Source organism: Pseudophryne corroboree, chromosome 5 (assembly GCF_028390025.1).
Source record: "Pseudophryne corroboree isolate aPseCor3 chromosome 5, aPseCor3.hap2, whole genome shotgun sequence".
NCBI classification, from domain to species: domain Eukaryota; kingdom Metazoa; phylum Chordata; class Amphibia; order Anura; family Myobatrachidae; genus Pseudophryne; species Pseudophryne corroboree.
This window is the reverse complement of record NC_086448.1, coordinates 464,000,824-464,024,203: the sequence shown is the minus strand read 5'-3', so window position 1 is coordinate 464,024,203 and position 23,380 is coordinate 464,000,824. Positions and strand designations below refer to the sequence as shown.

Genomic DNA, 23,380 nt, shown 5'->3' with positions numbered 1-23,380 from the left:
CGGTATCTGCAGCACATAAGGTGCGCAAATACTTCATAACCCTGTATCAACTGATGATACATATGACCCACAGTCATTACTTTGCTGTGTAATTATAGCAAAGTAATATGCTGATGGGTGTTTTATTATACCGTTCCTGTGACACCAGCGTATACTATCTAAAATATCTCAAATGTAACATGAATTTTATTTGTGCTTATCATAACTTAGGGTAAATCATATTGCTATACTGTATAAAAAATACCACCGCAAAAAATATTTAGAATCTGAAAACTGTATTTTTAATATAACAGCTTCTATAAAAAAGAATAAAGTTAAAAAATGTTTTATTATATATTTAAATACTTTAAAAGTGCTTTGGGTTCATTGCACCAACATTCAAAAACACTGTCCACAGCTGGGGGAATGTTGTAGTCGTCCTTACTGAGAACCATTTTCCTCCTTATACTGAAGTCACTCTCATAACAACCTCACCAGAATTATTGTCCTCTATGGAGTCCTCTGAAGTAGGTCTCATTCTGTTGAACAGATGTAGCAGTAAATAGCCACACTGCAATCGGGGAGAGCTTAACTGTGTAGGATTAACCAAGGTCCTGGATCGCAATGCTGTCAGGGGTAGCCACAATGTCCTACTGGTTGAAGGCACTGCACGGCTGCTCTCCTCTATGTCTGTTGCTTTGTCGTAATTCAACACATCCCAATGCAAGTTCACTGCTCTCCATCTTCTGAAGACCTTATACACAGCAGCTCCTTCATGGATAATTAAACCTATAATCACATGAAAGTTACATTTTAGTAAGTCTGTAAAATGTGTTCGATTTTATCGAATAAACAATTAAAAGCGCTGATAATTGAAAAAACCCCATAGTTGAAATAATATAGGGGGTAATTCCAAGTTGATTGCAGCAGGATTTTTGATAGCAATTGGGCAAAACCATGTGCACTGCAGGGGAGGCAAATATAACATGTGCAGAGAGAGTTAGATTTGGGTGGGTTATTTTATTTCTGTGCAGGGTAAATACTGGCTGCTTTATTTTTACACTGCAAATTAGATTGCAGATTGAACACACCCCACCCAAATCTAACTCTCTCTGCACATGTTATATCTGCCTCCCCTGCAGTGCACATGGTTTTGCCCAATTGCTATCAAAAATCCTGCTGCGATCAACTTGGAATTACCCCCATAGTACATACAGTAGGTAATATGAAGGAATAAAGTGCGGACTCATGTTTCCCTTATGTGGACATCTGTTTCACTGCTATTATATACAGAGCTAGCAAAAGTTACTTCTACTGGTACAGTGTGTAAGACCCAAAATATGTCTTACTTCCAAAAACGACATACAGATGTCCTCTTACCCCTTTGCTGCAGCCACACCAAACAGCCCCTCTTTGCATGCCAGGTCGCATGAGAATCTTCTACTGTCGGGTGGCTTTGTTGCTACTTTTGTTGCCAAAAATAAATGTTAGTCGCAACGCAATGAGACTAGGACGCATGATGAGATTGTGCTGATTAATGTGATATAGGACACTTGTATATCTGTGTTCATCAGAATCTCTGAGGGCGGGATGTACCATCTCCTGCGGGACATCCTGCCACACAATGCGCCGACACTAATCACATACAGTATGTACTAACATATTCGATTAGTACCGCAAAGGGCAGCTCTCCTGATAAGAGCTACCCTACGCGATGGCTACCACCCCTGGACTTCTGGGTTTATGACCCTGGAGTCCATCTCGGCAGCCGCAGGGGGTGCTGACAGCACCGATGCGGTAAGAAACCCACAGGCTTCGATAGGGATAGCCTTTACTGGCGTTACCCTCCACACTGGAAACAGAGTGGTCAGGTCTTGATACATATGGGAAATGTGGTAAAACCCTGCAATTTCGCGTTAGTACATACCGCCCATAGGGGTCTATTTACTAAGTCTTGGATGGAGATATAGTCGCTGGAGATAATACCAGCCAATCGGCTCCTGTCATTTTTCAAGCACAGCCTGTGGCATGGCAGTTAGTAGCCGATTGGCTGGTACTTTATCTCCAGTGATAGGCTTAGTAAATAGACCCCTTAATCTGTACACAAAGTGCTATGATGGAGCAGCCACTGCTTTTTTCAAGTTCTGCTCTGCATACAGACTCAGTCACACACCTGCCACACACAATATACTAGTGTCATATATCAAATTACTCAGCACAGTCTTGTGCGTCCTAGTCCCATTGCATTGTGATGTTCTGTTCTGCTCAGTGGCGGCACGGGGGTTAATGACACGCGGTGCGGCCAATAGTATCTCCTCACGTGCCGAAGACACGTGCACATGAAAAAGGTGTGTAACCTCTGATAAATGGGTGTGGCATCAAAGGAGTTCCCTGCTGACATCACGGAGGGAGCGTGGCCTAGCTGGAATCCCCGGAGATGCTGTGCTGTCCCAGAGACTTGTGCCTGCAATGCCGACTCTTTGTCAGTGCCTGTTGCTGCAGGATAGTGTAACACTGCAGCACCGGGCTCCTTTCACTGTGGTCTAGCTGGCATTTTGGTGTCACTCCCTCCGAGAGTGATGCTTGGAAGTGGCCTGCACCCCCCTTGTGATGCCTGTGGTTCTGCTCCGTATAGAGGGGGTGATTCAGACCTGATCGTAGATGTGCTAAATTCAGCACATCTACGATCAGCTTCCCTGACATGCGGGGGACGCCCAGCACAGGGCTAATCCGCTCCGCATGTCTGGGCCGACCCCCCCGCTCAAGTACAAAAGCGCTTTTGTACTGGATGAGTAGCTCCCAGCCAGCGCAGCTCCTGCGCGCTGGCAGGGAGCTACCCATCGCAGACCGGGGCGCAGCGGCTGCATGTGACGTCACGCAGCTGCAGCGGCACGCCCGCCCCCCCCCAACGGTCCGGGCATGCCTGCGTTGCCCGGACCGTGCCCCCTAAACGGTGGCTAAACGCAGCCGGCCCACCCTCTTCCGCCCAGCGAGTGCCTCTGCCTGTCAATCAGGCAGAGGCGATTGCATGGCTAAGACAGACGTCGGCTGTCTGCCGTGCGCTGGTGCATGCGCAGTTCAGGCCTGATCGCTGCTGTGTAAACACGCACAGTACCGATCAGGTCTAAATTAGCCCCACAGACTAAGTCACACTCAATATACAAGTGTCATAATAAGAATTTACTTACCGATAATTCTATTTCTCATAGTCCGTAGTGGATGCTGGGGACTCCGTAAGGAGATAGCGGCTCCGCAGGAGACTGGGCACATCTAAAAGAAAGCTTTAGGACTATCTGGTGTGCACTGGCTCCTCCCCCTATGACCCTCCTCCAAGCCTCAGTTAGGATACTGTGCCCGGACGAGCGTACACAATAAGGAAGGATTTTGAATCCCGGGTAAGACTCATACCAGCAACACCAATCACACCGTATAACCTGTGATCTGAACCCAGTTAACAGCATGATAACAGAGGAGCCTCTGAAAGATGGCTCACAACAATAATAACCCGATTTTTGTAACAATAACTATGTACAAGTATTGCAGACAATCCGCACTTGGGATGGGCGCCCAGCATCCACTACGGACTATGAGAAATAGAATTATCGGTAAGTAAATTCTTATTTTCTCTAACGTCCTAAGTGGATGCTGGGGACTCCGTAAGGACCATGGGGATTATACCCAAGCTCCCAAACGGGCGGGAGAGTGCGGATGACTCTGCAGCACCAAATTAGAGAACTCCAGGTCCTCCTCAGCCAGGATATCAATTTTGTAGAATTTTACAAACGTATTTGCTCCTGACCAAGTAGCTGCTCGGCAAAGTTGTAAAGCCGAGACCCCTCGGGCAGCCGCCCAAGATGAGCCCACCTTCCTTGTGGAGTGGGCATTTACAGATTTTTGGCTGTGGCAGGCCTGCCACAGAATGTGCAAGCTGAATTGTACTACAAATCCAACGAGCAATAGTCTGCTTAGAAGCAGGAGCACCCAGCTTGTTGGGTGCATACAGGATAAACAGCGAGGCAGATTTCCTGACTCCAGCCGTCCTGGAAACATATATTTTCAGGGCACTGACAACGTCTAGCAACTTGGAGGCCTCCAAGTCCCTAGTAGCCGCAGGCACCACAAATAGGTTGGTTCAGGTGAAACGCTGAAAACACCTTGGGGAGAAACTGAGGACGAGTCCTCAATTCCGCCCTGTCCGAATGGAAAATCAGATAAGGGCTTTTTCAGGATAAAGCCGCCAATTCTGACACGCGCCTGGCCCAGGCCAGGGCCAACAGCATGACCACTTTTCATGTGAGATATTTTAACTCCACAGATTTAAGTGGTTCAAACCAATGTGACTTTTGGAACCCAAAACTACATTGAGATCCCAAAGTGCCACTGGAGGCACAAAAGGAGGCTGTATATGCAGTACCCCTTTTACAAACGTCTGAACTTCAGGGACTGAAGCTAGTTCTTTTTTGGAAGAAAATTGACAGGGCCGAAATTTGAACCTTAATGGACCCCAATTTCAGGCCCATAGACACTCCTGTTTGCAGGAAATGTAGGAATCGACCCAGTTGAATTTCCTCCGTCGGGCCTTACTGGCCTCGCACCACGCAACATATTTTCGCCAATTGCGGTGATAATGTTTTTGCGGTTACATCCTTCCTGGCTTTGATCAGGATAGGGATGACTTCATCCGGAATGCCTTTTTTCCTTCAGGATCCGGCGTTCAACCGCCATGCCGTCAAACGCAGCCGCGGTAAGTCTTGGAACAGACAGGGTCCTTGCTGGAGCAGGTCCCTTCTTAGAAGTAGAGGCCACGGATCCTCCGTGAGCATCTCTTGAAGTTCCGGTTACCAAGTCCTTCTTGGCCAATCCGGAACCACGAATATAGTGTTTACTCCTCTCCATCTTATCAATCTCAGTACCTTGGGTATGAGAGGCAGAGGAGGGAACACATACCCTGACTGGTACACCCACGGTGTTACCAGAGCGTCTACAGCTTATTGCCTGAGGGTCCCTGGACCTGGCGCAATACCTGTCGAGTTTTTAATCATGTGGAAGACTTCTGGGTGAAGTCCCCACTCTTCCGGGTGGAGGTCGTGCTGAGGAAGTCTGCTTCCCAGTTGTCCACTCCCGGAATGAATACTGCTGACAGTGCTATCACATGATTTTCCGCCCAGCGAAGAATCCTTGCAGTTTCTGCCATTGCCCTCCTGCTTCTTGTGCCACCCTGTCTGCTTACGTGGGTGACTGCCGTGATGTTGTCCGACTGGATCAACACCGGCTGACCTTGAAGCAGAGGTCTTGCTAAGCTTAGAGCATTGTAAATGTCCCTTAGCTTCAGGATATTTATGTGAAGTGATGTCTCCAGGCTTGACCATAAGCCCTGGATATTCCTTCCCTGTGTGACTGCTCCCCAGCCTCGCAGGCTGGCATCCGTGGTCACCAGGACCCAGTCCTGAATGCCTAATCTGGGGCCCTCTAGAAGATGAGCACTCTGCAACCACCACAGGAGGGACACCCTTGTCCTTGGTGACAGGGTTATCCGCTGATGCATCTGAAGATGCGACCCGGACCAATTGTCCAGCAGCTCCCACTGGAAAGTTCTTGCGTGGAATCTGCCGAATGGGATTGCTTCGTAGGAAGCCACCATTTTACTCAGAACCCTTGTGCATTGATGCACTGAGACTTGGCTCGGTTTTAGGAGGTTCCTGACTAGCTCGGATAACTCCCTGGCTTTCTCCTCCGGGAGAAACACCTTTTTCTGGACTGTGTCCAGGATCATCCCTAGGAACAGAAGACACGTCGTTGGAACCAGGTGCGATTTTGGAATATTGAGAATCCAATCGTGCTGCCGCAACACTACCTGAGATAGTGCTCCACCGACCTCCAACTGTTCCCTGGATCTTACCCTTATCAGGGAATTGTCCAAGTAAGGGATAACTAAAATTCACTTCCTTCGAAGGAATATCATTATTTCGGCCATTACCTTGGTAAAGACCCGGGGTGCCGTGGACCATCCATACGGCAGCGTCTGAACTGATAGTGACAGTTCTGTACCATAAACCTGAGGTACCCTTGGTGAGAAGGGTAAATTTTGACATGAAGGTAAGCATCCTTGATGTCCCGAGACATCATGTAGTCCCCTTCTTCCAGGTTCGCAATCACTGCTCTGAGTGACTCAATCTTGAATTTGAACCTCTGTATGTAAGTGTTCAAAGATTTTAGATTTAGAATCGGTCTCACCGAGCCGTCTGGCTTCGGTACCACAACAGTGTGGAATAATACCCCGTTCCCTGTTGCAGGAGGGGTATCTTGATTATCACCTGCTGGGAATACAGCTTGTGAATGGCTTCCAAAACTGTCTCCCTGTCAGAAGGAGACATCGGTAAAGCCGACTTTAGGAAACGGCGAGGGGGAGACGTCTCGAATTCTAATTTGTACCCCTGAGATATCACCTGAAGGATCCAGGGGTCTACTTGCGAGTGAGCCCACTGCGCGCTGAAATTCATTGAGACGGGCCCCCCACCGTGCCTGATTCTGCTTGTAAAGCCCCAGCGTATACTGAGGGCTTGGCAGAGGCGGGAGAGGGTTTCTGTTCCTGGGAACTGGCTGATTTCTGCAGCCTTTTTTCCTCTCCCTCTGTCACGGGGCAGAAATGAGGAACCTTTTGCCCGCTTGTCCACGAAAAGACTGCGCCTGATAATACGGCGTCTTCTCATGTTGAGAGGCGACCTGGGGTACAAACGTGGAATTCCCAGCTGTTGCCGTGGCCACCAGGTCTGAAAGACCGACCCCAAATAACTCTTAATAAAGCAATACTTCCAAATGCCGTTTGGAATACGCATCACCTGACCACTGACGTGTCCATAACCCTCTACTGGTAGAAATGGACAACGCGTTTAGACTTGATGCCAGTCGGCAATTATTCCGCTGTGCATCACGCATATATAGAAATGCATCTTTTAAATGCTCTATAGGCAAAAATATACTGTCCCTATCTAGGGTATCAATATTTTCAGTCAGGGAATCCGACCACGCCAACCCAGCACTGCACATTCAGGCTGAGGCGATTGCTGGTCGCAGTATAACACCAGTATGTGTGTAAATACCTTTTAGGATACCCTCCTGCTTTCTATCAGCAGGATCCTTAAGGGCGGCCATCTCAGGCGAAGGTAGAGCCCTTACAAGCGTGTGAGCGCTTTATCCACCCTAGGGGGTGTTTCCCAACGCACCCTAACCTCTGGCGGGAAAGGATATAATGCCAATAACATTTAGAAATTATCAGTTGTTATCGGGGGAAACCCACGCATCATCACACACCTCATTTAATTTCTCAGATTCAGGAAAACTACAGGTAGTTTTTCCTCACCGAACATACCGTATATACTCGAGTATAAGCCGACTTTTTCAGCACTTTTTTTTGTGCTGAAAAAGCCACCTCGGCTTATACTCGAGTCAGTGCAGGCAGAGGCAGAGCAGTGTGAAGGAGGGACATGGAGCGCACAGCGCGCGGCGCTCCTGTGTCCCTCCTGCATCTCCGGCGGCAGCAGCGGCGGTTCTATTACAGGAAATACCCGTTCGTGACCTCTGATCACGAACCGGCACTTCCTATAATAGACCCGCCGCGGCCGCCGAAGATGCAGGAGGGACACAGGAGAGCCGCGCACGCTGTGTGCTTCGTGTCCCTCCAGAAGACAGCGCGGGATCGACGGAGGGGTAAGTAACAGCACTGTGGGGCATACCTGGCACTTGGGGAGGGAACGTATCTGGCAGCACTGTGGGGGCATATCTGGCAGCACTGTGGGGGCATATCTGGCAGCACTGTGGGGGCATAACTGGCAGCACTGTGGGGGCATATCTGGCAGCACTGTGGGGGCATATCTGGCAGCACTGTGGGGGCATAACTGGCAGCACTGTGGGGGCATATCTGGCAGCACTGTGGGGGCATATCTGGCAGCACTGTGGGGGCATATCTGGCAGCACTGTGGGGGCATAACTGGCAGCACTGTGGGGGCATATCTGGCAGCACTGTGGGGGCATATCTGGCAGCACTGTGGGGGCATATCTGGCAGCACTGTGGGGGCATATCTGGCAGCACTGTGGGGGCATAACTGGCAGCACTGTGGGGGCATAACTGGCAGCACTGTGGGGGCATATCTGGCAGCACTGTGGGGGCATATCTGGCAGCACTGTGGGGGCATATCTGGCAGCACTGTGGGGGCATATCTGGCAGCACTGTGGGGGCATATCTGGCAGCACTGTGGGGGCATATCTGGCAGCACTGTGGGGGCATAACTGGCAGCACTGTGGGGGCATAACTGGCAGCACTGTGGGGGCATATCTGGCAGCACTGTGGGGGCATATCTGGCAGCACTGTGGGGGCATATCTGGCAGCACTGTGGGGGCATATCTGGCAGCACTGTGGGGGCATAACTGGCAGCACTGTGGGGGCATAACTGGCAGCACTGTGGGGGCATATCTGGCAGCACTGTGGGGGCATATCTGGCAGCACTGTGGGGGCATATCTGGCAGCACTGTGGGGGCATATCTGGCAGCACTGTGGGGGCATATCTGGCACTATGAGGGCATATCTGGCACTGAGGGCTGTGTACGGCTAGAGCTGCATTTCCCACCCTAGGCTTATACTCGAGTCAATAAGTTTTCCCAGGTTTTTGTGGTAGAATTAGGTGCCTCGGCTTATATTCGGGTCGACTTATACTCGAGTATATACGGTAATACCCCTTTTTTTGGTGGTACTCGTATTATCAGAAATGTGTAAAACATTTTTCATTGCCTCAAACATGTAACGTGTGGCCCTACTGGAAGTCACATTCGTCTCTTCACCTTCGACACTGGAGTCAGTATCCGTGTTGGCGTCTATATCTGCCATCTGAGGTAACGGGCGCTTTAGCGCCCATGACGGCCTATGAGACGCCTGGACAGGCACAAGCTGAGTAGCCGGCTGTCTCATGTCAACCACTGTCTTTTATACAGAGCTGACACTGTCACGTAATTCCTTCCAACAGTTCATCCACACAGGTGTCGACCCCCTAGGGGGTGACATCACTATTACAGGCAATCTGCTCCGTCTCCACATCATTTTTCTCCTCATACATGTCGACACAAAAGTACCGACATACAGCACACACACAGGGAATGCTCTGATAGAGGACAGGACCCCACTAGCCCTTTGGGGAGACAGAGGGAGAGTTTGCCAGCACACACCAGAGCGCTATATATATACAGGGATAACCTTATATAAGTGTTTTTCCCCTTATAGCTGCTGTATAGTTAATACTGCGCCTAATTAGTGCCCCCCTCTCTTTTTTAACCCTTTCTGTAGTGTAGTGACTGCAGGGGAGAGACAGGGAGCTTCCCTCCAACGGAGCTGTGAGGGAAAATGGCGCCAGTGTGCTGAGGAGATAGGCTCCGCCCCCTTATCGGCGGCCTTATCCCCCGTTTTTTTATGTATTTGTATTTTGGCAGGGGTTAAATGCATCCATATAGCCCAGGAGCTATATGTGATGCATTTTTTTTGCCATCCAAGGTGTTTTTATGCGTCTCAGGGCGCCCCCACCCAGCGCCCTGCACCCTCAGTGACCGAAGTGTGAAGTGTGCTGAGAGCAATGGCGCACAGCTGCAGTGCTGTGCGCTACCTTGTTGAAGACAGGACGTCTTCTGCCGCCGATTTTCCGGACCTCTTCTGCCTTCTGGCTCTGTAAGGGGGCCGGCAGCGCGGCTCTGGGACCCATCCAAGCTGGGCCTGTGATCGTCCCTCTGGAGCTAATGTCCAGTAGCCTAAGAAGCCCAATCCACTCTGCACGCAGGTGAGTTCGCTTCTTCTCCCCTTAGTCCCTCGATGCAGTGAGCCTGTTGCCAGCAGGTCTCACTGAAAATAAAAAACCTAAACTAAAACTTTCACTAAGAAGCTCAGGAGAGCCCCTAGTGTGCACCCTTCTCGTTCGGGCACAGAGATCTAACTTAGGCTTGGAGGAGGGTCATAGGGGGAGGAGCCAGTGCACACCAGATAGTCCTAAAGCTTTCTTTTAGATGTGCCCAGTCTCCTGCGGAGCCGCTATCTCCTTACGGAGTCCCCAGCATCCACTTAGGACGTTAGAGAAATATCAAATTAATCAGCACTGTCTCCTCGTGTGCCCCCGACGTTAGCAGAGTTGCACAGGACCTGGTGGCACACTCACACCAAGCATCTCACGCTGTATGGTGTGTTGAGGCTAAATGAATAAGGACGTATCTGTATATTCAAACATGGTCATAGACGGACACTTAAGTTTTTTTTAGAATAAGATGTATATTTTGTATTCAAAGAAATGAATACAAAATATCAAGGATATAAAAGATCATAACATACAGCAGTTATTATCAGACGAGCACATGGGTGCTGTTGCCCAGAAATAATAAGCTGTCTGACCCCTGGCATTTGCCGCTGCCAGCCTTGGCTGTGAGCTAATGTACTGGCAACCTTTTATTTATATTTGTGGGGGACTGTTTTCATTCAAATTTATTCTACCTTTATTTTAAGCACTACAAAGAACTGTGCAGATGATCACCCTGCTCCACCTCTCTAGGGGGTACATTTACTAATGGGCAGATTTGTTTTATCTGTGTTTTTCTGTCGGTTTTAAAAAGAGATGAGCGTGTCTGGTTCTCCAAGAATCAGACCCACCTGTACTTTGGAATCCGAGTCCAGCTCGGGACTTCACGCCTTACTCAGATCCAAAATCGAGGCTGAACGCCATCATCACGCTGTCTGACTCTCGCGGGTTTTGGACTTTATAAAAAGGTCCCCAGTGATCAACTCCTGTTGTCGAGAGTGTGCTGGACGGACGTGTCCATCTCAGTACTGTGTTGTCTGGCATGGGTGCTCTGTCAGCTGTATCTGAAAGGGGTGCTCTGCTGTATCAGTCCAGGCAGGGTGCTCTGTCAGCTGTATCTGAAAGGGGTGCTCTGCTGTCAGGGGTGTCTCTAGAGAGGAGGCGTCACCGCCGCTGCTAGCGCTCTCAGCGCTGAGACTCTGGCACAGTGCCAGAGTCTACAGCGCATGCACAGGACTCCGAAAAATGGCTGCTGCGCCATTTTTCCGGAGTCCTGCGCATGCGCTGTAGACTCTGGCACTGTGCCAGAGTCTCTAATGCTCAGTGCGCTAGCAGCGGTGACGGCTACGGGAGAGGAGGGGGCCCACACATAGTCGCCGATGGACTCCGGAAAGGTCAGTATAGAAGAAACGGGTGCAGTGTGTGCAGTGTGGGGCCCCTCTGGACCCAGGGGCCCGTGTGCACTGCACACACTGCACCCATTATAGATACGCCAGTGAACATGCTTCAAAGCCAGCGGCAAACCTGCCCTACTAATTGAACGGCTGGTGGCAGGGAAGGTTATGTGAAGCACTGCACAGATCACTATGATTTGTGCAGGCTTCATTTTCTAATAAATATTGTTAAAAGGGCTACATTTTAATTTTATTTTTAGTTTGTGGGCTCCCCTCCAAAATAATTTACCAGTCAAAGGCCTCTAAGCCTTTTATTTTGTGGGCCCCCCTATTTTCCAATAACCAGCACACAGCGGGATACACAGCGTGGGGTCTCCCTACATAACGGAAACCAGCACCGACCTGGTCTGGCCTTTGTGTGCAATAGTAACTCCAGAAGTTCTTTCCACTTTAAGGGGCCCATTTATTAACGAGTGTTAGCTATTTAAAACTCAAACACATGTCAAACACATGACAGTTTGGAGCTGATTGGCTGGAGCACCATTTATCATACACAACAAGTTTTAATTAGCTAAAACCTGGTGATAAATGGGCCACCATATATTACAAGTTACAGTCAATGCACTGGCATCAGCACTTTTCCAGGGTAGATAGAGTTGGCAGATCCCTTAATCTAAGGTTGGATCAGCTACCTCTTTCACATAAAAAAATACAGACAGCTCTATTTAGACAATTTTCAATGTAAATAGTGAATTCCATACCAACAAGGCCATAGCTACCATAGGTGCAGAGGGTGCGGCTGCTACAGGGCCCGGCTCCAGCTATGGGGAAACCTCCCCTGCAACAAGCTCTCACCCTACATGGCTTACATCACAGAGAGAAGTATTTCCTCCCTGCAGGGAGGAACAATATCATGCCACACCTAGCCATCTCTTCATGCATTCACTGCCACTCAAACACTGTCCTTTCAGCCGTATACTAGGTCTGAGTAACTCAGAATCATTTATGAATTCAAGGCTTGGCAAAAAACATAATAACTGGCACTGTCACTTATCTGGTTAAATCAGCCCAGTTCTCAATTTGTCGTCTTCAAAGTTTTATTAAGGATTGGCTAAAGGGGGGTATACACGGAGATCTGTGTTTAAAATCTAAGCAATCTGACTAGATGTGTGCTGAGCGGTCTGTGTTAAGATCGCTTAGCACACATCTCTCCCGTCAGTACCCCCCTTAATACTCAGCATACTAATTTTCTAATTTGACAGAAGGCAGAATAGACATGAGGCTCATAAGGTCGGTAGTACTCAAGTACTCCAATACATGGCATATTGGTCCGTTATGTCATACTTGGAGGGCTTTGATAACCTCTACTTGTCTATTAACCTACTTACTATGAAACTGACCTCATTAATGGCCTTAGCACTGACCTCCAGTGGTGTATTTATTGGTTAGTTGGAATCATGCTTATACATAATGGCAATTTTAATTGCCTACTTACAGCTTACAGTCACAAACAGGCACAAGCTTACTTAATTACTCACTACATGTCAAAAGCCCTATAGAGATCTCAATTTCTGGGATTGACACGTCCCAATTTAAATTTCTCTCAATGGTAGGCAATGATAATTACAAGACCATGGTGAAAAGGCGTCCACTTATCAATTATATTGAGGCAGTGACAGACTACAGTTCTTCAGAGCAACCATTATAGTATAGCGTACCAGCTATACTACCCACTAGCTGTTGCACTGCAAGGGAGGGGGGGGGGGGGGAGATATAACATGTGCAGAGAGAGCTAGAGTTGGGTGGGGTGTGTTCAAATTGAAATCTAAATTGCAGTGTAAAAATAAAGCAGCCAGTATTTACCCTGCACAGAAACAATATAACACACCCAAAACTAATACCATTTTCACACCGTCTGAGGTGGGTCACACCCAGGAGCCTGACATGGGAGCTCCCAGTGTGCGACACGCCTCAGTACCCCTTTCACACCGCAGACTGCAACCCGGCATATTGCCGGGTTGGTGATGTCGGCGGTGACGGTGCTGCGAGATCACATGATCTCATAGCGCCGCCCGTCCACACACTGTGAACGGGAAACGGGTTGCTCTGACTCGGCTCCCGTTCACACCGCACAGCGAACCGGGTTGAACATGAGTTCGCTAGCAGGGTTGAAATGCCGCATCACTCAACCTGGGAATTTTGCCCCTGGTACCTTTCACACCGCACAGGAACATAGGTTATGCGCGCTCATGTGCCAATAACCCGTGTTCAAAGCTGCTGGTGTGAAGGGGTATAACTCTCTCTGCAAATGTTATATCTGCCCCCCTGCAATGCACATGGTTTTGCCCAACTGCTAACAAATTTGCTGCAGCAATCAACTCTGAATTACCCCCCTACGTCCTGCAAATTATTTGTTCTAGGGAACAAATGATTGCCACCTACTGTAGTAACATTGGCTCTCATGGCCGGACTATACAATTAGCTTGTTTTCTGTTCTTTATATTACTTGATTCAACAGTCTACTCCATTCTGTGCGCTATCCAAGGAAACAATAGGAAGATGTACCTTGCATTTTTATGCAGTTATTAGGCTGCTCCCCAGTTGCATAAGATAACACAGCATCCCTTGAGATAATACTCATTGCAGAAAGTCCTTTTAATGTTGCTAGTATGTTACCATCTGTCCCAGTACCAGCAATTCATGTGATATAATGTTAAAAAAAATAATAATTTCACATCGTATTAACTTAGTTTATTTTTGTTCTAGGTCGATCAGCAACTTCAGTTTTCCACAGAACGCAACAGGCTCAGAATGAGGAATCTCAGTGCAGCTGATCATGTGACCCCTGTGCTTAGAGCTGTATGCACCTTGAAAAATAATGATAGCATGTTCTTTGGGAGGATACCGCCACCCACTAGCTGTTGATAGGTTCAATCACTTGTTCAATAGAACATATGTGGCGGTATTCAAATGATATATCACACCCAATCTCCGTTCTAAAGTAATCCCCGTTATCGCTCATATCGCAACCATAGTCATCAGGTATAGCTGCGTAAAGGGTTGGGTGCCTGAAATGATGATACCACGCCCGTCAGCAGAAACAGAACGGATGTGGAAGGGGGTGGAAAGAATTGAATACCGCCCACAGAGTTCACAAAGTAAAAAGTCCTGTGAACTTTTTGTTCAACACACACTAAGCTGCATAACACAGTCCATAGCTCCAGGCTACCTGCATGGTAATTTTGAAAAAAGTACTTGTCGCCACACTGCCAAAAGGTGAAGGTTATTTAATATAAATATCCATGTATTTGGCAGCACTCCTTTTCTGTTTAGGTTCCTATGCAAATAGCCTGGACCTACAAAATGGACTTTGTTATGTCGCAGGACTGTGTCTGATTACCCGGAAATTGCCAGTTCCTATTACATTTGGCAAAAAATGACCAACCATATGATAGGCAGCTGGGACCCCCTCTATTTTATCTTCTGTAATGTTTTCGACTGCTGTGTTTTTAAATTGCTATATATGTTTTTATGGGTTCAGTATGATTTGCCGATGGACAGGATGCCGGCTGTCAGTATACCAATAGCGGTATCCTGTCCATCAGAATACCGACAGAACGCCGTTAATCCCCCTAACCCTTACCTTTTTGCTACCCTAACCCTCCCCGATGGTGTGTAACCCTAACTCTTCCTGCTTGGTGCTTAACCCTAACCTTTCCTTCTCCGCTGCCTACACCTAAGCTCCCCTTTTAAGTGCCTAAACCTAACCCTCCCTCCACGGTCCATAGCCCTAAACCTTTCCATCCCTGCACCCTAACCTCCCTTCTCCTGCCTAAACCTAACGGCGCGCAGCAGGATGCCAACAAGTCCCACTGTGAGGACGATTGGGATGCTGGCTGTCGGTAATGTGATGCTGGCATCCCGAGAGGCGTCGGTATGTAGACGTCGGCATTGCGTCCTCCCTTGGAATCCAGGTGTCGGTATATTGACTGCCAGGATCCCATCTGTCGGGAAGCTAACTGCTTCCCGTTTTTATAATGTGCAATACATTTTGCGAAAAGACACATATTGCAATATTCCGTTCATGTAATATGGTACGCGTAAACCTCTACGGAATTAGGAAAATCCCCCTAGTATCAGGAACACTGTAATATTGTTTCACTTTACATAATACCCGCAAGGGGCTCTTTTGTGCTTACCATGCTTCCGGCATTCAGGATCCCGGCACCGGTATGCTGGGCGCAGGGATCCCAAGCGCCGGCAACTCACACCACACCCCTTCGGTATATTTATATTTATGTCTTTTCTCTGTATATTTTTGGGTCTTTGTCATTATTTATAGTAAGATGGCCTTCAGGCCTTTAAACCCATTTAGATCTAGAGGTGGACTATGATACACATTTACAATTCATACGTACATAATCTTGTAATAAAAAACAATATACTTGTTGTTTAATATTAAATGTTGAGTGACAAAATAAATGGTATTATTTTGCGTTCTTTTGAAAGTGTTGTTAATGTATAGAACAATGAGGGAATCCTCTTGCTAGACAGTGTTGTCTTTATTTCCTTTGGCTATAGCTATTTATTGACTCTCAGCATTAAATGTGAATCACTACATGAATGGCCTGCAGTAACTCGTGCCCTTCTCATGATGAATATTTGGTCAGCTTGCTTTGCAATTAATAAAGATAATCTAGGAGATTTAATGATGTATGAACTGCTGTTGAAATGTCAATAAATGTCACACGTTGCCTTTTCCGGGCTTCATCTTAATTATTTGTAATCATTGACAATGTGTTTTTTATGCTGATGGCATTCATTTCAGCCAGTTTCTCAGTACCAAGTACTAAATACAGTAAGTATGAATCAAGTATCTTTATACATTATTTGAACATTTTCAAATTGAAAGATTAGTTTTACTGAGCTCTGAAAAGGAAATAATTGATTGCAGAACCTTTTATTCAAGCAAAATGGCAGTGATTGCTATTATATACATAAACACCCTGAATGTATGCTGGCAAGCCTGTATGGTGGATGTGCATGTATACTGGGTAAATGATCTGATGTGAGCATACAAGTGCTGAGGTAAATCCATTATTCTGCTTAATGCTGTCCATGATGAATGACCCTGGTTATGCAAGTATACTTCAAAACACATTAGGGTCTACATTTATTAGATAATGATAGAAAAAATAAGAATTTACTTACCGATAATTCTATTTCTCATAGTCCGTAATGGATGCTGGGGACTCCGTAAGGACCATGGGGAATAGCGGCTCCGCAGGAGACTGGGCACATCTAAAGAAAGCTTTAGGACTATCTGGTGTGCACTGGCTCCTCCCCCCATGACCCTCCTCCAAGCCTCAGTTAGGACACTGTGCCCGGACGAGCGTACACAATAAGGAAGGATTTTTAATCCCGGGTAAGACTCATACCAGCCACACCCATCACACCGTATAACCTGTGATCTGAACCCAGTTAACAGCATGATAACAGAGGAGCCTCTGAAAGATGGCTCACAACAATAATAACCCGATTTTTGTAACAATAACTATGTACAAGTATTGCAGACAATCCGCACTTGGGATGGGCGCCCAGCATCCACTACGGACTATGAGAAATAGAATTATCGGTAAGTAAATTCTTATTTTCTCTAACGTCCTAAGTGGATGCTGGGGACTCCGTAAGGACCATGGGGATTATACCCAAGCTCCCAAACGGGCGGGAGAGTGCGGATGACTCTGCAGCAATATCCAAATCCAACGAGCAATAGTCTGCTTAGAAGCAGGAGCACCCAGCTTGTTGGGTGCATACAGGATAAACAGCGAGGCAGATTTCCTGACTCCAGCCGTCCTGGAAACATATATTTTCAGGGCCCTGACAACGTCTAGCAACTTGGAGGCCTCCAAGTCCCTAGTAGCCGCAGGCACCACAAATAGGTTGGTTCAGGTGAAACGCTGAAACCACCTTGGGGAGAAACTGAGGACGAGTCCTCAATTCCGCCCTGTCCGAATGGAAAATCAGATAAGGGCTTTTTCAGGATAAAGCCGCCAATTCTGACACGCGCCTGGCCCAGGCCAGGGCCAACAGCATGACCACTTTTCATGTGAGATATTTTAACTCCACAGATTTAAGTGGTTCAAACCAATGTGACTTTTGGAACCCAAAACTACATTGAGATCCCAAAGTGCAACTGGAGGCACAAAAGGAGGCTGTATATGCAGTACCCCTTTTACAAACGTCTAAACTTCAGGGACTGAAGCTAGTTCTTTTTGGAAGAAAATTGACAGGGCCGAAATTTGAACCTTAATGGACCCCAATTTCAGGCCCATAGACACTCCTGTTTGCAGGAAATGTAGGAATCGACCCAGTTGAATTTCCTCCGTCGGGCCTTACTGGCCTCGCACAACGCAACATATTTTCGCCAATTGCGGTGATAATGTTTTTGCGGTTACATCCTTCCTGGCTTTGATCAGGATAGGGATGACTTCATCCGGAATGCCTTTTTTCCTTCAGGATCCGGCGTTCAACCGCCATGCCGTCAAACGCAGCCGCGGTAAGTCTTGGAACAGACAGGGTCCTTGCTGGAGCAGGTCCCTTCTTAGAGGTAGAGGCCACGGATCCTCCGTGAGCATCTCTTGAAGTTCCGGTTACCAAGTCCTTCTTGGCCAATCCGGAACCACGAATATAGTGCTTACTCCTCTCCATCTTATCAATCTCAGTACCTTGGGTATGAGAGGCAGAGGAGGGAACACATACCCTGACTGGTACACCCACGGTGTTACCAGAGCGTCTACAGCTTATTGCCTGAGGGTCCCTGGACCTGGTGCAATACCTGTCGAGTTTTTAATCATGTGGAAGACTTCTGGGTGAAGTCCCCACTCTCCCGGGTGGAGGTCGTGCTGAGGAAGTCTGCTTCCCAGTTGTCCACTCCCGGAATGAATACTGCTGACAGTGCTATCACATGATTTTCCGCCCAGCGAAGAATCCTTGCAACTTCTGCCATTGCCCTCCTGCTTCTTGTGCCACCCTGTCTGTTTACGTGGGTGACTGCCGTGATGTTGTCCGACTGGATCAACACCGGCTGACCTTGAAGCAGAGGTCTTGCTAAGCTTAGAGCATTGTAAATGTCCCTTAGCTTCAGGATATTTATGTGAAGTGATGTCTCCAGGCTTGACCATAAGCCCTGGATATTCCTTCCCTGTGTGACTGCTCCCCAGCCTCGCAGGCTGGCATCCGTGGTCACCAGGACCCAGTCCTGAATGCCTAATCTGCGGCCCTCTAGAAGATGAGCACTCTGCAACCACCACAGGAGGGACACCCTTGTCCTTGGTGACAGGGTTATCCGCTGATGCATCTGAAGATGCGACCCGGACCATTTGTCCAGCAGGTCCCACTGGAAAGTTCTTGCGTGGAATCTGCCGAATGGGATTGCTTCGTAGGAAGCCACCATTTTACCCAGAACCCTTGTGCATTGATGCACTGAGACTTGGCTCGTTTTTAGGAGGTTCCTGACTAGCTCGGATAACTCCCTGGCTTTCTCCTCCGGGAGAAACACCTTTTTCTGGACTGTGTCCAGGATCATCCCTAGAAGACACGTCGTCGGAACCAGGTGCGATTTTGGAATATTGAGAATCCAATCGTGCTGCCGCAACACTACCTGAGATAGTGCTACACCGACCTCCAACTGTTCCCTGGATCTTACCCTTATCAGGGAATTGTCCAAGTAAGGGATAACTAAAATTCACTTCCTTCGAAGGAATATCATTATTTCGGCCATTACCTTGGTAAAGACCCGGGGTGCCGTGGACCATCCATACGGCAGCGTCTGAACTGATAGTGACAGTTCTGTACCATAAACCTGAGGTACCCTTGGTGAGAAGGGTAAATTTTGACATGAAGGTAAGCATCCTTGATGTCCCGAGACATCATGTAGTCCCCTTCTTCCAGGTTCGCAATCACTGCTCTGAGTGACTCAATCTTGAATTTGAACCTCTGTATGTAAGTGTTCAAAGATTTTAGATTTAGAATCGGTCTCACCGAGCCGTCCGGCTTCGGTACCACAACAGTGTGGAATAATACCCCGTTCCCTGTTGCAGGAGGGGTATCTTGATTATCACCTGCTGGGAATACAGCTTGTGAATGGCTTCCAAAACTGTCTCCCTGTCAGAAGGAGACATCAGTAAAGCCGACTTTAGGAAACGGCGAGGGGGAGACGTCTCGAATTCTAATTTGTACCCCTGAGATATCACCTAAAGGATCCAGGGGTCTACTTGCGAGTGAGCCCACTGCGCGCTGAAATTCATTGAGACGGGCCCCCCACCGTGCCTGATTCTGCTTGTAAAGCCCCAGCGTATACTGAGGGCTTGGCAGAGGCGGGAGAGGGTTTCTGTTCCTGGGAACTGGCTGATTTCTGCAGCCTTTTTCCTCTCCCTCTGTCACGGGGCAGACATGAGGAACCTTTTGCCCGCTTGTCCATGAAAAGACTGCGCCTGATAATACGGCGTCTTCTCATGTTGAGAGGCGACCTGGGGTACAAACGTGGAATTCCCAGCTGTTGCCGTGGCCACCAGGTCTGAAAGACCGACCCCAAATAACTCCTCCCCTTAATAAAGCAATACTTCCAAATGCCGTTTGGAATACGCATCACCTGACCACTGACGTGTCCATAACCCTCTACTGGTAGAAATGGACAACGCGCTTAGACTTGATGCCAGTCGGCAAATATTCCGCTGTGCATCACGCATATATAGAAATGCATCTTTTAAATGCTCTATAGGCAAAAATATACTGTCCCTATCTAGGGTATCAATATTTTCAGTCAGGGAATCCGACCACGCCAACCCAGCACTGCACATCCAGGCTGAGGCGATTGCTGGTCGCAGTATAACACCAGTATGTGTGTGAATACCTTTTAGGATACCCTCCTGCTTTTTATCAGCAGGATCCTTAAGGGCGGCCATCTCAGGCGAAGGTAGAGCCCTTACAAGCGTGTGAGCGCTTTATCTACCCTAGGGGGTGTTTCCCAACGCACCCTAACCTCTGGCGGGAAAGGATATAATGCCAATAACATTTTAGAAATTATCAGTTGTTATCGGGGGAAACCCACGCATCATCACACACCTCATTTAATTTCTCAGATTCAGGAAAACTACAGGTAGTTTTTCCTCACCGAACATAATACCCCTTTTTTTGGTGGTACTCGTATTATCAGAAATGTGTAAAACATTTTTCATTGCCTCAATCATGTAACGTGTGGCCCTACTGGAAGTCACATTCGTCTCTTCACCGTCGACACTGGAGTCAGTATCCGTGTCGGCGTCTATATCTGCCATCTGAGGTAACGGGCGCTTTAGAGCCCCTGACGGCCTATGAGACGTCTGGACAGGCACAAGCTGAGTAGCCGGCTGTCTCATGTCAACCACTGTCTTTTATACAGAGCTGACACTGTCACGTAATTCCTTCCAACAGTTCATCCACTCAGGTGTCGACCCCCTAGGGGGTGACATCACTATTACAGGCAATCTGCTCCGTCTCCACATCATTTTTCTCCTCATACATGTCGACACAAAAGTACCGACATACAGCACACACACAGGGAATGCTCTGATAGAGGACAGGACCCCACTAGCCCTTTGGGGAGACAGAGGGAGAGTTTGCCAGCACACACCAGAGCGCTATATATATACAGGGATAACCTTATATAAGTGGTTTTCCCCTTATAGCTGCTGTATAGTTAATACTGCGCCTAATTTGTGCCCCCCTCTCTTTTTTAACCCTTTCTGTAGTGTAGTGACTGCAGGGGAGAGCCAGGGAGCTTCCCTCCAACGGAGCTGTGAGGGAAAATGGCGCCAGTGTGCTGAGGAGATAAGGCCGCCGATAAGGGGGCGGAGCCTATCTCCCATTTTTCTATGTATTCTGGCAGGGGTTAAATGCATCCATATAGCCCAGGAGCTATATGTGATGCATTTTTTGCCATCCAAGGTGTTTTTATTGCGTCTCAGGGCGCCCCCCCCCCAGCGCCCTGCACCCTCAGTGACCGAAGTGTGAAGTGTGCTGAGAGCAATGGCGCACAGCTGCAGTGCTGTGCGCTACCTTGTTGAAGACAGGACGTCTTCTGCCGCCGATTTTCCGGACCTCTTCTGCCTTCTGGCTCTGTAAGGGGGCCGGCGGCGCGGCTCTGGGACCCATCCAAGCTGGGCCTGTGATCGTCCCTCTGGAGCTAATGTCCAGTAGCCTAAGAAGCCCAATCCACTCTGCACGCAGGTGAGTTCGCTTCTTCTCCCCTTAGTCCCTCGATGCAGTGAGCCTGTTGCCAGCAGGTCTCACTGAAAATAAAAAACCTAAACTAAAACTTTCACTAAGAAGCTCAGGAGAGCCCCTAGTGTGCACCCTTCTCGTTCGGGCACAGAGATCTAACTGAGGCTTGGAGGAGGGTCATGGGGGGAGGAGCCAGTGCACACCAGATAGTCCTAAAGCTTTCTTTAGATGTGCCCAGTCTCCTGCGGAGCCGCTATTCCCCATGGTCCTTACGGAGTCCCCAGCATCCACTTAGGACGTTAGAGAAAACACATGTACTAAAAAAAAAGACAACGGATGAAACGCGTTGGGACGTCACTGCGCCAGCCATATGATATGTTCTGTATCTGACCACGCCCTCCTATGCTTGCCACTCTCTGTGTAGCACATGCATTGAAGGGGTTTTCTGAACTTTTCACACATGTACAGTTGAAATAATCGCTGAATTACATGAACATCAGCATTGTGCGAGACTCAGGCCCAGAATGAAAGGAAGGTAGATACAGAGTCCTTTATAAAGGACAAAAAGAGAACAGGGGATAGAGAAGAGGCCTTGGATGTAGAAGAATGGATAGAAAAGGGTGAATGGGCTTGAAAACATACGAGGATAGATGAATAAAGATACTGCACATGACTTGATGCAGAGTTAAACCTACATAAAGAAAAAAAAACCTTCTACTTAAAGTCAGCACTTTATATCTCAATTGTGCTTTTTAATAAGACAAACAGCACATGAATTATTGATAATTATATCAATAAAAATAAAGCAATAAAATATTGAGCACAATAATAGGAGCGGAACATAAATTGTATAGAGAGATCAATATCTCAGAGAATATGCCATGTATGCTTATCACAAAATAGCAGTGTAGCTGGTTTATTAATAAGACTTTAAGTTTAGAGTAATATAAAAGTTCAATATAAAAGCATAGGCGGTTATGTCCACAAATATCAAAATGCCCAAATGCGACACAATGCAGGGTCTCTAGATATTAATAAGTAACGTCCACAGAAGTCAATTCAAAGCCATGCATGGACAGCCCAAGATGGTTAGCTGCAAGAGTCAGCTTAGAAGGTATTCCCCTCCTGAAGAGTAACAAAGCTTTGTAGCAAGGAAATCCCACACTGCGGAACATTCACATAAAGGGGCCTATGTAACAGGGTCCGAGTTTGCTGGAGGTGCTGGATGCCGGCCGATGTCAGACTGTTGTTTTTTGAAGCGGCAATCATTTACAAGACATGGTTTTGCCTTATAATGATTTCCGCTTTAAAAATACCCCCAAGATCGACCCGCATCCCGCACCTCTGGCAAACTCAGAACCTATTAGTTATGCCCCAAAGTCTGAATAGGTGTTAGAAATTTCTTGCTGATAAGTGCAAGTGAAGATGAATAGAGATCTCTCTCAAACATTAAATTATGTCTCAGAGATAAATGTTTGAGCACCTAGTTCCTATTTTAAATTCATGCGGCGTAATTCATTTGACTTTTATACGTATACTAATCACTTACAAATGTTTATAAATTAATGCTTTTTGTAAAGTGCTAATACAACAAAACCTATAAATTATTTGTATCATTACGTATATAAATACTGTATATAGAGAAGTGGTTCTTAACCTTGTTGGAGGTACTGAACCCTGCACGTTTCATACGTGCATTCACCGAACCCTTCATAGTTGGAAAAATAAAATGTTTTGTCTTTTTTCAAATTCAAAACATAGAGATACATATTTTTAGGAAGTTTTAGGAAGTGTTCCCTTAGTGTTGCCGGTGCTAGACTAAAATTGCTCAATTTGGCATTGCAAATCATGCATTGAGGACGCTGACTTCCATCACATTCCGTTATACACGTGAATCCATGTTCATCCGACCACTTTCAT

At 47.5% G+C, this 23,380-nt stretch overlaps 1 protein-coding gene across 1 annotated transcript in view; it reads right to left on the bottom strand.

Annotated features, from left to right (window-relative positions):
* Positions 1–258: 258 nt before the first annotated feature.
* The window catches only part of MARCHF11 (membrane associated ring-CH-type finger 11), a 313,378-nt gene continuing 290,256 nt past the window's right edge, over positions 259–23,380 (bottom strand). Inside the window, exon 5 of the mRNA XM_063922952.1 lies at positions 259–768. Coding sequence (XP_063779022.1) covers positions 443–768 — 326 coding nt within the window. The 3' untranslated portion in view covers positions 259–442. The remainder of the gene's footprint in view (positions 769–23,380) is intronic.